Source organism: Falco rusticolus, chromosome 1, assembly GCF_015220075.1.
Source record: "Falco rusticolus isolate bFalRus1 chromosome 1, bFalRus1.pri, whole genome shotgun sequence".
Lineage (NCBI taxonomy): Eukaryota > Metazoa > Chordata > Aves > Falconiformes > Falconidae > Falco > Falco rusticolus.
This window is the reverse complement of record NC_051187.1, coordinates 47,965,471-47,981,642: the sequence shown is the minus strand read 5'-3', so window position 1 is coordinate 47,981,642 and position 16,172 is coordinate 47,965,471. Positions and strand designations below refer to the sequence as shown.

General features: G+C 41.0%; 1 protein-coding gene across 1 annotated transcript in view; it reads right to left on the bottom strand.

Annotated features, from left to right (window-relative positions):
• Positions 1 to 15,073, bottom strand: part of PDGFC (platelet derived growth factor C) — a 134,757-nt gene extending 119,684 nt beyond the window's left edge. The window contains exon 1 of the mRNA XM_037378028.1: positions 14,521 to 15,073. Coding sequence (XP_037233925.1) covers positions 14,521 to 14,638 — 118 coding nt within the window. The 5' untranslated portion in view covers positions 14,639 to 15,073. The remainder of the gene's footprint in view (positions 1 to 14,520) is intronic.
• Positions 15,074 to 16,172: the final 1,099 nt, after the last annotated feature.

The window sequence follows — 16,172 nt, the reverse complement described above, 5'->3', positions numbered from 1 at the left end:
CTTGGTGGCAAAATGTTGTTTCTCCTCAGAAACATTTCAGGCATTATGAAATCATTCTTTCCAAAAGTGCAAGGAACAACAAAAAAAAAATAAAAAAATGGTTGCACTGAATCTATCTTGGCACCAAGGTGCCATTGTGCAGATAGTTACGTTCTCTTCTCTTGCTTTAAGGATCAAGTTCCTAGCAGCAATATAAGCAGGTGCCAGAAAAGAAATTATATTAAGAATTTTCAGATATGTATGATTTTTCCATTGCCATTAAGTTTCATTTTTTAAACACATTGATCTTGATTTATACAAGTATTATCATTTGTTGTCGTTTAAAGTAATGACAGTTATTGATACAAAACCGTCTCTTAAAACCACACTTCCTAGTTGCACAAAAGACAAGCAATTCAAAAGATTGTGGCTGACACTTTGATATTGGTGCACAAGGAGAAAACAGGGAAAAACAGATTGCTTATGTTGAGAATCCAATACTGATAAAAAAGCCTAAGAATCTGTTACATTTATCTGTACTTCATCAGATGTATAAGTGCTTACATGACACTGAAGAATGTTTTATGATGAAAAACTATCACAGCTGAAAGTATTGGTTTCTCTGTTCACTCCCTGGATATGAACTCTGATTAACATGAAGTGAGAGAGAAAAACGGCACAGTATACATGTCTTTCTCTGAAAAAATAAACCTCCACTCACACTGATCATGATGGGCTAATAACAGAAATACAAAGACAATGACTTTCCAATATTACTTTGTAACAAACCAGCCTCAGGACATAGCTAATGAAGCATCAGAAGCTTGCCTACCAGAGCTTCAGCTGAATGGTAGATAAAGACCTACCTGTTCAAACAACCACCACCACCGCACATATCCTACATTTTGAGGAGTAGCACTCCAAAAAGGGCTCTGTCATTCTGCAGAAGGACAAACCATGACGGTATATTGCAGTGTTTCTGAAAACTAGATTGCAGTCTTTGCTGTTTAAAGCTTCAAGTCCTGATTGTTACACTGCAAAAAATCTTCAAACCCCCCCCCCCCTTTTCAATACATTTACATAATATAAGAATCAAGTGATATCCATCTAGCAGACTTATAAAATAACATATATATGCACAAAAGTATGACAAAATAATTAACCACATTTGGTTATCAAAGCAGTGTTACTGTGTTGGAGCCCTTTTACTCAGCCTTCTACTACAGAAAGAAAAAAATATATACAGAAAGACAGTTTCCATGCAGCAGTGTGGTTTACTGCTAACACCTCCGCCCCCCCAGATGGCTTTCAACACTGATTTCCCTTTCACCTTTCTGTCTTTACTTCTCAATGTATACCACTTCTCTATGTTATAATACATCCAACATTATTCAACTATTCTCCGACTGTGAAAAAGACCATTTCACCCTTAGCATAAAGGCAGAAGCTTTTCTTTTGTTATAGTTCTTATCAAAGTACTTTTAAATTCTTATCAACAGCACAGATTTCCATATCTGTCCATCAATATTTTACTGCAAATGGGGTGTAAGTCCTGCTGTTCTACATACAGCTTGCATTCCTTACTTAGGAAGAGCACTTAATGAAAGAACTAGAAAGTAAAATAATGTTCAAATTATGAAAGTATGATAAGCTTTTATATTTTAAATACTACTTTCCATAAATAAACTTCAGCCATTATTAATTTCATGGTTTTTTAGAGAAGAAAGCAATTCACATGCACATAAATATATAAATTATTTTTACAGCTAGACAGGCACAAGCACCATAGCAAACATGAATACAATTGCTGAACTTAATTTCACATTTTATGGACACAATCAAAAGTTTGAAAAAAGTTTTACCTTGCCCGATGATCGTTTCTCCAAGCTTTGAATTAATGACAACAGCTTGACCTTGCAAATGTGCAGCATGTGATTTTTTCCTAGTAAGTAGATCCCATCATTTCTCAACTTCAGTGGAATCCCTCATACACAGTAAAAACTTTTGGGTACCTTAGTGAACAACTCTTCAATATACCTTTGCATCTTTTACACCTATCCAAAGTACTGCCAGTGAGGAAGTTTAGGGATTAGAGCTAGCCAGCTAGTAACACATTATTTATAAGGAATTATTCATACTTAAGGGAACAGTAAATACAATAAAACACTAGTTCATAGAATAGCATGGATTATAGTAAGCAGCAAGTTTACAGCTGCCTTTGTATTAAGGATTTGACTAAAGCATGGGCAGGAGTTAATGAAATACAATCTATTATCGCAAACATTACTTTACAGAATGTCATTTAGGATGGACCTCAAGCTTCAAAGCAATGAATATTCTACAAAAAGATGATGGAAAGGAGCAAATATAACTGAAAAAACAGCTACTTGTAACTAAAAGTTAACATCATCATACTGTAGCTGTCCCTGAAGTCTTAAGCCAACCAAGGGAATGCAGCAGAGGCAATAATTGAAACACACACACACATGCACACACACACACAAAAAAAAGAAAATAAAAGCTGTGACTCATTAATAAAACCATTCACTTTAAAAAAACAAAACCAAAAACATATTCCAGAGTTGTCTTCTGAGATCCTGAAGAAGGGCTGGGGTGATAGGACTCAGAAATAAATAGCTACTCCATTCTGCATTCAGTAGCAACATCTGGGTGCACATGCACATTCCAAAACCAGCTGGCGTGAACCAGTTGCAGCCACACAGATGAGGCATTATCCCTCTGCGGAGTGCATCAGCCACATGCAAGCTGCATGTTGGGTAGGATCCACATGTTCAACAGCCCCTACTGCCTGGAATTAAATGAACGCATGAACAGCTGATGCGTAAAGGGCAGGGAAGACTCCTTTCTTTCAAAATCTGAGAAAATGAAAGTGAAATGTATTATTTATCATGTATGTATATATGAAGAACAACTACTGCTAGGTAACAAGATTACTATTTAAATTATACACTTTTCATTACTGAACATTTGGGGACCTGTTTAACATGATGCTATAGCCCACTTTTAATTCAGTCAAAATAGTTTTAGCTCCAATATTCACTAATGCTTGCCCAAGCCAACTCGTAACAAGGGATTCTTGCTTTTCAAAAAACTACAGAGAACATATTTCTCATCTGAAATGCAAATACTGAACATAAAATTTACCAAATATTTCCTAAAAGTGAAAAAATCTGAACAAGTCAATCTATCCCAAGAATATCTAACTAAACAGAATTAGAACATACATTAAACAGCCACATGCATAAATGAAAGAATAAACCACAGAGAAGTGCACATACATATAAATTTGAGGAATTAAAGACCATCTATTAAGCAACTACTGCTAGAAATAAAAGTTGTGCTGTTAAAATTGTCCATAAGAAAACTAATTGTCTATTCTATGGTGAAATATTTAAAACTATTTCAGATTAATCAGAACCATTAAAAAGATCTGGGTTTCTTTCAATAACGAGCAAGAGAAATCAGCTTTATGCAAGGCATTATTCCTACCCTGAAACAGTACTCTTAACTATAATGTAGATTCTCAAACTTAATCTCAAAGAGAAGCTACGCATCCTGTAAAACTAACGGAAGTGTTTCATATACTACAAGCGCATCATCAGTTTCTTTCCCTAATGCAAAGAACTAACCAGGTCTGAGTTTCGGTAAGGTAATTAATTAAAAGTAGTAACAAAACACAAAAATACCACAACTATTTCATTAGGTAGTATCACTACACAGTACCTTCACATGCATCTTGACTAGTGAGGCCTATCAGCGAGAATCTTAGAAAACTCTGATAAGGCAAGCATGTGCTTTAGAAACGTTTATATTTCTACTTGACAACTATACAAAACCATCTCTTCCCCCACAAGCAGTAAGATAATTTTGCAAATGTGTAGATATTTAAGTAACAGAGCACTCCTTACTGGTATACTCACTTCACTGAGGTGTGGCACTCTTGAGACATCAGGTAAGATGATCTCAACGGTCTCTCTTGAGATGAAAGTTAATGAACTCAAAAACTGTCTGCCTGTCCAGTTTGGATTCAGCCTAGGACACCCACTTCCCCACACACACAGTAGTTCTTGCAGGTATAAATTAAAGATCCTCAATGAAGAAATCAAAAAGGTGGCTGTTCTCAACATCTTATGCCAATCTTTATAAAGGATCTTACAAAAATAGGTAAAGATTGCTGGAAGATTGTACTAGCAAAGACCCTTAACGGTAAAGATGCTGTTCATCACAAATTCAATCTCTGCTTCAGAAGGAGTAACTACAAGGCTGCATTAGCACTAGAGGTAGTACTTTGTGAATTCCGTTATCAGCAACTACTATGAGAAATACAATGAGTGCTTAGCAGAAACTTTTAAGAGTATTTCAAGGTTTAGACTCTAGTCTGACTATAGACATGCAGCACTCCCAGGGGCTGGGTATCCTTGTATGACACAAACAAAAGAAAGCAGGCCTAACAAGAATCCTTTGCTGTATTTTTAAAAGTAGCATTTAGGTAAGATCACATACAACAGTTTCATCTCCTTACCTAGAAATCATGTTTGTTTTGGAGCCATTAATTGTTAGCTCTTCAGTTACGAGGCTTTACTTCACGTTCAGGTCCACTACAGCTACACAAGCAACAGAAATGTTTGCAGGTATGGATTTCCTTGAGTAACAGACACACTAAGTAGTAAGACTCTGAAGCCTTGAGATATTAAGATAGACCACTTTCCAAAATATTTTTTAAACATAATTGCCAATACTATAAATACAAACCTTCTTACAATCAACACTTTTACAATTTGTTTTACAAACAAAACTTTTACAATATAACATTCATTTATTCACTTTCTGATGGACTTGTTCAAATATTGTATAATCAATCACACAGATATGCTTCCCAAGTAACAACTACTGTCTTCACAGGCACAGTACCAAGCACCCAAAAGATAAGCCAACAGCTCATTACGTAGTGCTCTACATACAAACAGGTAGTCTCACCCATGTACAGTTAATTACAACTAACTCCAAACTTGCACTGAGTAAAGTTTTTTTTGTTCTGAAAAGGTCTGCAGATTTTAGTGCATGGAGAATTATGAAAGGCAGTTGAAGTTGCATTGGTAGCAGAGCTGAGCAACTGCATCCCATGAGAAGGAAAGCACCCCATAGTAGCTAACACCAATCCCTTCCCCGAACGTAAGAACATTTTCCATACACAAGCTTGCATTTACACTGAAGCACATAAACTCTGCAGAATATTTTTTAATCTGTAAACGTATGTTATCCTCTTTTCCACTCCACTTTCTCAGTACTCTCCAAAAAATGATTAAATGAGTCACAAGGGTCTCGTGAGTTGATGCACCACAGATACAATGTTCAATGCTTCAGTTAGATGAGACATAAGTTTCTGTGACTAGTGCAGTTTAACTTGGATCACAGTCGCTGCTGTTCTGTGCAAACCTGTTTATACGAACAGAGCAGAGAGCCAAAACGGTTGCTTTGTAATTAGTTCAGGCATGTTTGCGTCCAGAAGGGAAAATCTTTTAGTTTATTTTCCCCATGAACACCACAAAGTTCCACTACGGCTTTACAGTGTAACCATGCGGATCAAGAAAGCCCCTCGTTCACCTAAAAAAAGATCAAATTATACTACCAAATTGTTCTCCTGTTTCTCAGCTTTAGCCTGAATGCACTGAAATGTTTGAAAACAGTTTCTGAGAATTTGTCATCTGTAGTGTCAAAGGCATTCCTGGCAGAAAAAGAAAGTCTTGTTGAGGGCAAAATTCAGTCAAGATGACTGTAAAACCTAATCCACACCTTTGAATTTGGACTGAATATCCATCACTTAAACATCTTGTAAATGACCCAATTTGTTTACACGGCCCTGTAGCTTTTTATGACTTTTCCATAAAGAAGTTATTACATCCATTCCTTTTATTTTGTTTTAGAGCATTTGAACGAGCCCCAGAACCACAAGCAAGTGAAACAGACTTTCTGCAGATGGAAGTGGCCTCATATAACTCACCACTACCGGTGAAATAGTCAGAACAACACTTTCAGTTTGGAAATGCCATACCTTCACACACAGCAAAAGAATTTCCTGTGCCATATGTCTTTTTTAATGTTTAACTATTGTATAAAATGAGTGCTGGTTTCCTGTCAATCTGAGGAAGAACGTGGAGCCCCTAGGACTCATGCCTCTGACTGTTTTGAACAAGGGTGAAGGCAGTCAGTTGGTTACACAATAAAGTATACTGAGGGGGGCGGGAATAATTAAAAAAAAAAAAAACCAAAATAAATCAAACTTCTTAGATATTCTAGTTGCTACCATGCAATGGTTCATCCAACAGAGCTCCCCAAATAACAGTTTAATATAGGACTGGACAAGTGAATTTTGTGGAAATGACTATAGCTAAAGACAGCAATTAAAACAAGCGATTATTATGCATTATTTCACAAATCAGTACGTCTTCCAGCAAAGTAATTTTCCCACTTCACATGCTTTTAAATAAATGATGCTTTAAAAGTTGCATAAAGACATTAACAGCTGTGGATTGACAGGGAAGGTGTGCTAAGAGCATCTCCAAAACCATTTTTCCAGCGTGAACCACTCTTCAAATATGACACTCCCTGGTATTTTACATCTGGACTTCTCCTTCACAGAAAATTACAACTTTGCTGATATGCAACTGAGTAACAGTTTAAAGACGTAGAATATCAAAACTACAAAAAGGGTACCACTCCCTTACCTTTTACTGCCTGAACCTAGTATGAAGGCCATTTTTCACATTACAGGACCAATTCCCTAATTAACTTCATCACCTAACCTCCTGCCCCCCCCCACCTTCTCACAAAATTTATTGCCAATTTATAATAAGAATATTACAGCAGAAGCAATGCAAAAAAGAATTAAATGTACAGGAAACACAAGCAGCTTTGTTTCCTTTTCCCAAGACATTCTTTGCTTTTTCCAAGGCAGACAGATTTAACATTTCAAGAAAAGCCACAAAAGGGCGATAAGGGAATTTAAATCCAGCACTCAAAGTTATCACCAGCTACGCCAGACTTTTGCTGAAAGCTTGGAAGACCTCCCTCACTTTCCTTTAGTAGAACTGTAGTATCACAAGGAATGTAAAAGGATAGCTAGCCAACTAATGCCATTGTTCATCTAGAAAATAGAGTACTAAAAAATTCAAAACAAAGATTTCTGCTTCCAGCCAGTCCTGGCAAGGTGCATGACCAGAGGAAAGCCTCGACCTCCCTGCTGCCACCATGTCCTTCCCCTGGCTTTATTCAGAACCTGTACATACCTTGCCCTTCATGCAATGAAGTCAGTACAACGGTGATCAAACTGAGCCACGCCTGCATTCTATTTTAGTACAGCTAATAATCAGCTTTAACAAACTCAAGGAGAAATTTGTGTTTGGGGCCTTCAGGAAGCAGAGAAACAGAGGTGCTCTTTGCCCTAGAAGAATCTCCTTAAAACATCTGTGTTTATAATGATACCCTGAATGAATTTACCATAAAGTGCAAGATTAATGAATAATTCATGAGGATTAATTCACAAAAAGGCACGTTGCCACTGAAAAAAGGTGTTACTGGTTACTCCCTTCAACTCTCCCATTCCCACTACTATAAAAGGATGCCACTACATTGTAAATAACCTTTGAACATTTTCTTATTTCATGTGCAAATGCTGCTTCTGCCTGTATCATGCTGGACTGCAGTACATGGGAGGTTAATTCATATTCTTTTTCCCCACTCCCAAACACCTGCATATGAAAATGGCAGTAAGGAAAAAAAAAAAAAAAAAGGAAAGAAAAAAAAAGGAAAAAAAGTAGCAACTACCACTGTGAACATCTTCACTGCAGATTTAACCTTCATAGTCCCAAAATTAGCCCAGTTTGAATGAGAACAGCCACACAGGGGAATAATAATCTAGCGGCTCGAAGAGACTTAACTAAACAGCTGATGAGTTCTTTCAACTTGAGTTGCAGTCAACTCACTTGATGGACTAGTCAGAGAAGGTAAAAGCACACTGACGTGGGTTAAGGGGTGGCAACACTTGCAGGATTTCAATGGAATCCACAGTGACAAGAAGCCAAGCAGCCTACAAACCCAGTGTAAACGTACAGTCATGCCTACGCAAGATTCATGTCAAAGTCCAAAATTGTGGGCATGCTTAACAAAGATGGGGTATTTGGAATAAAACTAATGAAACCCAGAAGACAGACATCCCTTGCTAAGCCTAATGCAGAAATCCTGCAGGAGACCAAGGAATTAGCTGGCTCTCTCTCTTAAATTACATTAATTTTTTAATAGTTCTTATACTCTCTGTGTATAAGACTTTCTCCATGAGGGTCGAGTCCTACCTTGCCTCACCCAGCCAACCAGCTTCTGTAGAAACTGATTCTGATATGAAAACGTGTAGAGGTGCTCCTGTACACATACACATGCTTTTTTAGATGGGGCACCTTCACATAAAGCAAAACTGCTTAAAATCATGTGGAATCGTGAATTTAAACACAAAGAACACAATGTAACATTGGGGATATGTTTATGAAATCTCAACAGAAGATTGTCAAGAGCAGATGAGAAGACAGATGAACCTAAAGGCTAAGATGTCTATGAATGGAGCCACGAATACATTTTCCTGGTGCTGCCAACTTATAATAACATCCTAAAATTTAACAAAGCCTCTAGAAAACATAAGTTTATATTTTAGCTTCATGATGGCACATTATGAATTTTCACTCACCTACCTGAAAAAAAGCATTTCACATTAAAACACAAGCTGCAAAAGCTTCCCCCAAAAGGGAATGACAGGACTGAGTAAGTTTTAGCATACAATTAATTTCTCAGAAATTAATAATAATAAATAAAAAATAAACACTGAGAACAAACTAAGCACTCACACAGATACCCAAGTGCTACTAAAATAACTGCATTTCTATGTGTTAGCTTTAATCATTTTCTGTTTTGTAACTTTTTCCAAGTGCCACAGGTTCCTGTTAAAATACCACTTAATTACAGGCCAATTCCTAAGATGCTTATGCACCAGGAAGTGTATTTTCCATGGCATGTGCGTTGTGACTAAAAAGCAAAGGCATGGCTCTCTGATAAAGGGAAGAGCTATCTATAAAGAAACTGAAAAGGCTCATTTCCAGCTAAGGGAAGTGGGCTTGCACAGTGCATCCTCCTTCTAGTAATCAGGAACTGCCAGACAGCAAAAACCAAAAGCAGCAGCTACCCAACAGCAATAAAAACCCCCAAAACCACTCCGCTATAATGCGCAACCACTGCTGTAGGATGCAAACCAGTACTTTGCTATTACATGTTGACTACGTAATAAGTAGATTTCAAGGGTTTGGATAAAGTTATAATAAATAAAAGACATGATGTTTATGTGCAGACAAAGTTCAGCATAAGCCCTTTGGTAGTATAGGTGTCAGTGTCTCAAGGTATGTCCTGTGTTTCTTCTCCACCATAAAACTCTGTACCCGACAAAGACAAACTAAAAACCCTCAAACAACATGACATCAAGCTTTAAGGTATGATCTGCAAACATAATGATAACCAGTTTCTGCAAAAATAAGATTTTACATGCTTCTTCTTTAAATTCCATTCAAGATATTTAACAAAGATGCAGGAAGGCTGGAATGACTACATATTTGGGACTCATAGCAAATAGTCTGTGCTTTTAAAACCCTTTACTTTTACCTAATAGAAGAAACTGAGAGAAGTAGCAGGACAAAGGCGAAGTCCAAAACAGCACTCTGCTGAGTAGCAGACAATATACCAGAAGTCAACTACAAAGGCAAAAAAACCCCCAGTTTTTAAAACTTTCTTCTAAACAAAAAAAAAAAATAATATTGCAGTGTTGAAGAACTTCTCTAATTTGCCACGATCTTTTGCTTAAAGTCAAAAGAGGATGTGGTGTAATTCTTCACTCTCCAGGAAAAGGGCTTTAAAACATTTCAAAACAAGCCTTGACTAAACAGAAATAGATTAAACTTGAGAAAAATTGCATCGCTATCAAGTTTCCCTTTAGATGACACGTGCCTGTATTTTATAATTCCTTATCTTCTCAAAATGAAGAAAATTTCTGCTACCAAGAAGTAGTCAACAGACTGTACTGGCACTCATCAATTCAAGAAGAGACAGTAGAGGTGGCACCAATTCCCACTGCTTTAAAGTATGTTCATTTATAAGAGATCATTTTGCAGTCAAATGACTGCACTCAGGCAAAAGCACTGACATTCCTATCCGCAAGGATTCGATCACTGCATCACTTGGACATCCACACCTTCTTTCAGGTGTTCAGCCAGAGTTAAATGAACTTAATCAGAAACTCTATGTTGCAATGCTGTCCCCATCCCCGGATAGGCTGGAAACTCCCTTTGAAGATACACAAACTGGGGAATCCTCTAGGTGGTGGTGAGGAAGCCTGTGAGGCCATGCACACACCAAGGTGATGAGAGAAGCTCCCTCTGGCACTTCAGATACTTGCTCAGTTCCAGCTGCATCCACCAGCTTTTCCCGAGGATGGCCTGAGATAGATGAGCCTCAAACTCAGCTCAAGGGCTCCCATTCAATTTTGGTTTTGTTCTGAAAGTGACATAAACCTTGTCCGTTTCAGGAGGTTTAAGAAATACATTACGAAGTGATCAGTTAGTGAAACTGATTATTAAGATTTTCTATTCGTGTGGAGGAAGAAAAAAACAACAAGTCAAAATAAATTAAGAACTGTCAAAAGACAGATCATCACCAGTACGTTACCTTTGCTGCAGGATTGACAGAAATCAATTAAGTGCTTTGGTTTTCTAAGACTTACCTCAGCAACTCTATTAATTGCTGTTCATTCACACTTGAAACTGACCCCAGGAAAGTTAATAACTAGTTAGTCATGGCGAGTTGCTAACTGACCTCAGTTTCTCGGCCTTCTGAAGTCATTCATTACTACATTTTAAATGTACATGTCACATACGCTATACACTTCATCGTTTATGCCACCCAGTAGTAGTTTTTACATTATTTTCTGTAAAGGCATCTTCATATTTCTCATAGAAATCGTAACAGCTGATAGCTTAGGAAAATTAAATGAAATATTTATCACATATTGTCCTAAAACAGCCTCAGATTACAACATGAGATGGCAGGAGAATAAAACCTAGATTAAACCAATAATATCACATAGGCAGGTGCGGTCAGACCACCAGAGTTAAGTCATTAGAATTAAGTCATTCACATTACTCAGTCCACCAATAGCTCCCCCAGACATTGCTGAAACTACAGAAACAGGATGAAGATACTGTATAAAGACACTAGTCAAAAGCAGATGGAAAAGTAGCAAGAACTATAAGTAAAAGAAGGAATAAGCAAACCACCCAAGTGATCAAATTCAATATGGCAAGAGATTCAGTTTTATTCCTCAAAAGAAACGGAGTGATCAATTTTTTGTGACTCTTCACTTCAATATGGAAAAATGGTAATAAATAAATCAGACAGCCATAACAGAACTGATAAAGCCACCTAAGTACATAAAAACCTTCAAAGCATAATCTGTTTTTCAATATGACAAAGAATTGGGGAAATGAAGTCCATACAGATGAATGGGAGCCATCACCACATGCACCATTTACTGCTACTTCAGCTTCCAGAAAATTGTTGCATAAACTTCTTTGATCCTCGAGATGAATATTTACTCAGTTGAATAAAATATAAACATTAAAGACAAATACGAATTTTTCAAGGAAATCACATAAAACCCCTTACTGTCAAGCAGAGTTACAAATAAAACCTGTTCTTAAGGAAAATCTGACTATAACAGAAGGCCAATAAAAACAAGGAGGTAGTTTTAAGTGGTTTCAAATGGAGCTACACTGGCCCCACAACAACCATCACACTGAATTCCTAGGAGGGAGCAGCAAAATAGTGTGTTCTAAGAATATTTAATTTATAATTACAATGACATATTTACACTAGGAAATTGCCACCCAAAATGACATTCACTATGCAGCAGAAACAAGAGCCTTATGTCTACATTTAGTAAATAAATCTAATCAAATTGTAATTTTGAAGTTGATAGTAATTTAGCTAATAAATACCAATTATGAAAAAATAAATATTTAAGCACATGCTTACCCTTTGTAACACAAGTAGTCCCACTGATTTAATAACTATCATAGACATCTTCAGTATCACCTTGAAGCAATAAGCTACAGCACCCACGTGCGCAGCTGAGTAACACTGTAATCCATTCTACTGCAAAACTTCTTGGCCATTTAGCAGTTTTACAAGTAGAGGACAGAATTTTTATTTGTAGACTGCGTGAGTGAAAAATCTCCCTTTCTCCTGACCAGAGATTATTTGGCATGTGAACAGCAATATCTCATTCGCATACTCCAGGGAGTTTTAACCTGCCTCTAGCTAAAAGCTATACAATCTTTAGATTGCAGCAGAGTGTAAAAATCACTCTAATTAAATCAAGTAAGAACTGGTTTGACCAGTGTTACTGATCCCCCAAATAATTAAAATCAGTTAAGGAAAGTCAGGGGTTGGTACTTAGCTGTACCTAAACTTGTGCTAATTTTTAAAATAGGTTTTGCAATTGAACAACCAGAAAGCAAACTTCAAGTAAGCTACAAGAAGAACCTGGTCTGCTAAGTGTAAACTACCACAAAATACAGTTTGAGGGCACATTTATAAAAAAAACCAAAACAACCTACTCCTGGCTTTGCTTTTGTTCTAAGATGTAGTGACTGTATCTTGGAGCATGCCAAATTGCATTGCAAACCAGTTGAAGCCTGACCTAAGGCAGCTGCTTTTCTGATACATGTGAACAGAATCTAGCTTGTGTTGTCACATATACTTACACCTATTTACATCAGTTTTGCTTCCATGCTGCATGATCTACCTTTTACACTCCTGTGTTCCCCTTGTTGGACCCTGGAGGCCTTTCAGGGCCCAGCTGCATTATCCTGTAACAAACGTCTTAGGGCAAACTGACAGCATAGCAGGTTACTTTCTAGTCCTGACAAAGCAAAGCAATGATAATTCTCTCTGTGTCGATATGCTTCATCTGCACACCACACAAATTTAATAGAAGGCAGCATAAGAGCACGAGACTTTGTATATTAGTGCCAAGTCCACTTTGTCACAAACTGGTGCCCTAAAGCCTCTAAACACCGGGTAAGCTGGGAAGGGGTAGAAAGTGAGTGATTTCTTTTCTCACACAGAGCAAATAATTTCCTGTACTGTGCACAAAGTCTGATTGGTTTCCTGTCAGAATAGCCGGGACTCTGAGTCTTTTGATCGCTTTCCTCTGGCCCTTCACAGTTGCTCTGATTAGAGATTGATCCCCATGCTGCTCTTTGATCAGCAGCTCTGGCAGTCTGCAGGTGCCATATATCATCACATTAGCAGGCCACAGCAGTATTAATCTTCCCCTGCTAAATTCACAAGTGCACTGCATATTCTACCCATTCACAGAGCACTTGCAAAGAAAGGTCTCTGAAACTTTGCTTTCTGTTAGAAGACATGAGGTAGAATAATTTTACCTGGGGAGTCCCAAGTTCAAAGTTGAGAGAATTGAATTAGCCTCAAATCTGAATTTCTGCTTTATTTGATTACAGTTCAGAGAGCTTTGAGGGCTCCCAGCTTGGCCTTTTGTGTTGGTTTGTGCCCAGGGAGAAAGCTTGTTCTAGCTGACATGTGAAGTACAAAGTTTTTCAACACACAGACACACCCCCCCCCATATGTTAAGCACCAGCGTTTCCATCAATGTATGTTAACAGCCTTAATTTTAGATATTCTATGCTAAGTGTGGTTTCATGCAGTATATAATGTTTCAGTTTGTAAAATATTCTTTAAAATGACTTCATAATAGCAGATCAAGAGGAAAGGCGCTTAAAAATCTGAATAATGTAAATCATATGGAGTTCAGAGGCTAAGCAAATTACACACCCCGGAGCTGCCCTCGCTGTATGAAAGGAGCCTTTCTCCAGCTCTGCGCAGCCCCAGCCCAAGGGAACTCGCATTTGAGAGTTTTCTAAACATTTCAGGTACACATGAAAGTTGAATGTAATTCTCATTTCCTATGCAGGATTACCTCGTTTCCAGCCCGTACAAAACACCTCTCATTCACGCACAGACAGAAAAACCCACAGCCCCCCCACCCCCGACAGAAAAGCATTTAGGGTACAAAGGTGAGAGGGTCGTTGCTTTTTTTTTCTTCTTCTTTTTCTTTTTTTTTTGGGGGGGGTGGGGTGGTGGGACGTTTCGCACCCCCGGCCGCAGAGGGAGGCTGCGGGCCGGCGCTGGGCTGCCCGCCCGCCCGCTGCCCTTTTACCCACAGCGCTCCCCTGGTAGGCGGCGGGCGAGCACCCGGCTGCCGAGCCCCGCTCACCGCGGCCCGGCCACGGAGCTCCCCCCGCGGGGCCCAGCAGCTCCGCCGGCGGGAGAGCTCCGCTCCGCGCCGGCCGGCCGCCCCCGCCCTGCCCCTGCCCCGGGCTGCGCGGCGGCGGCGGCAGCTGCTGCCCTTACCGTTCTGCTCCTTGGCGCCGGAGAAGGCGAACTTGCTGCTGAGGTCGGACTCGGCGGCGGCCCCCTGCCTCCGGCCGGCCAGGGCAGATGTCAGCAGGAGCAGCCCGAGGAGGAGCATTGGGCCGGCGGGGCGAGGGGCTCCGGCACTGCAGGAGCTGGCGGCGCGGCACCGAGGCCCGGGCGTCTCTCAGCAGCGCCCGGCGCGGGCTGCGCCGCTGGGGAGAAGGCAGCACTGAGCCTGCTCTGGCAGCAGAGAATTGCAGGGTAGTTTCCACATAATCCCATCCAAAACTTTTTCCTAGAACCCTTGTCTGTGTCTCCAGGTTTTGTTTTTCTTTGGCTCTTTTTTTCTCTCTTTTTTTTTTTTTTAAAAAAAAAAAAAAAAGGATCAAAGCAAAATCTGGACCCAGACCAGCTTCCCAAGGACTAAACAATCCGGGGCCGTGCCGGGCGGGGGCCGGAGGAGCCGGGCTGGTGAGGGCGCGGGGCACGCAGAGGGGCCGGCAGAGGCGGGGGCGAGCGGGGCCGCTGCTGCCGCGGAGGAGCGCGCACCTGTCAGCCGGCACCCGGCGGGGGGCGGGCGGGGGGCGGGCGGCGGGCGGGCCGCGCTCCCACAAACACCTTCCTCGCCCTCAACTCGGCAGCCGCGCTGCCAGCTCCGGCCGCGTTTCGCGGCTCCCGCCCGCCGTCCCCTCAGGGTGAGGGCGGCACCTGGGGCGGCCGTTTAGGCCACGGGAAGTTGCTGGTGGGGAAGAAGGAGGCGAGCGGGGCGGCCCCCGCCGCTGCCCCCTCTCTCATGGCCAAATGGCGGCGCAACAGGTGCCGGGGCGGCGGTGGGCGGCCCCGTGGGGGGCTGAGGCAGCCCGCGTACCGCCGGCCTGGCCCCCGGCTGCCTCACGGAGGGGGCGCCTCACGAAGGGGGCTCACCCACCCCCCCGCCCCCGGGCTGCCTCACGGAGGGGGCTCACCCCACCACCACCCCGGGCTGCCTCACAGAGGGGGCTCACCCTCCCTCCCTCCATCCCCGGCTGGTAGGGGGCCACAGTCCGGGGCTGGTTTATGGGTTCGGTGGTCAAGCTGAGGCATTGCGCTGACTTACTGGTGTTAGTTCGCTGGGGTGTTATTACGGAAACTGGGCTCGTGCTTGGAAAGGTGATGGTTAGTGAGACATGTCATCTGAAGCATGCCCTTGCTATTGGGAACTAAAACGTGGGGAGGGGGATTTAAGAAGACTCTGGATGCAGGGTTTTTTCTGGTGGCATACTTGCTGTTTTGGCCATGCTGAAATGCGATGTCCAGCATTTACAGAAACAGATTGGAACAGGCTGAGCGGTCTGTAGCTGTGCCTCTTGCTGAAGTGCTGTGCAGCGCTCAGTGAGGTGGTGTCCACAACTAGACAGGGTTGGGGTTTCTTTTTGCAGTTTCACCAGAAATCAGAACTGAATTTATGGCAAAGACTGTCCCACCGTTAGCGCTGGTGAGGACTAAACAGACAGACGGTGTTCAGCATCCGTTAAGACGGTGCTGTGTTTGAGCCTCTCAGCTAGAACTGGCATTTCTAGTTAGCTTGGAAGAGGGTTTGAACCGTTGCAGCACAGTGGGGCTGCGTAACAAGACTGCGAACTAGACGGTGGGTCTGGGTAACAAGACTG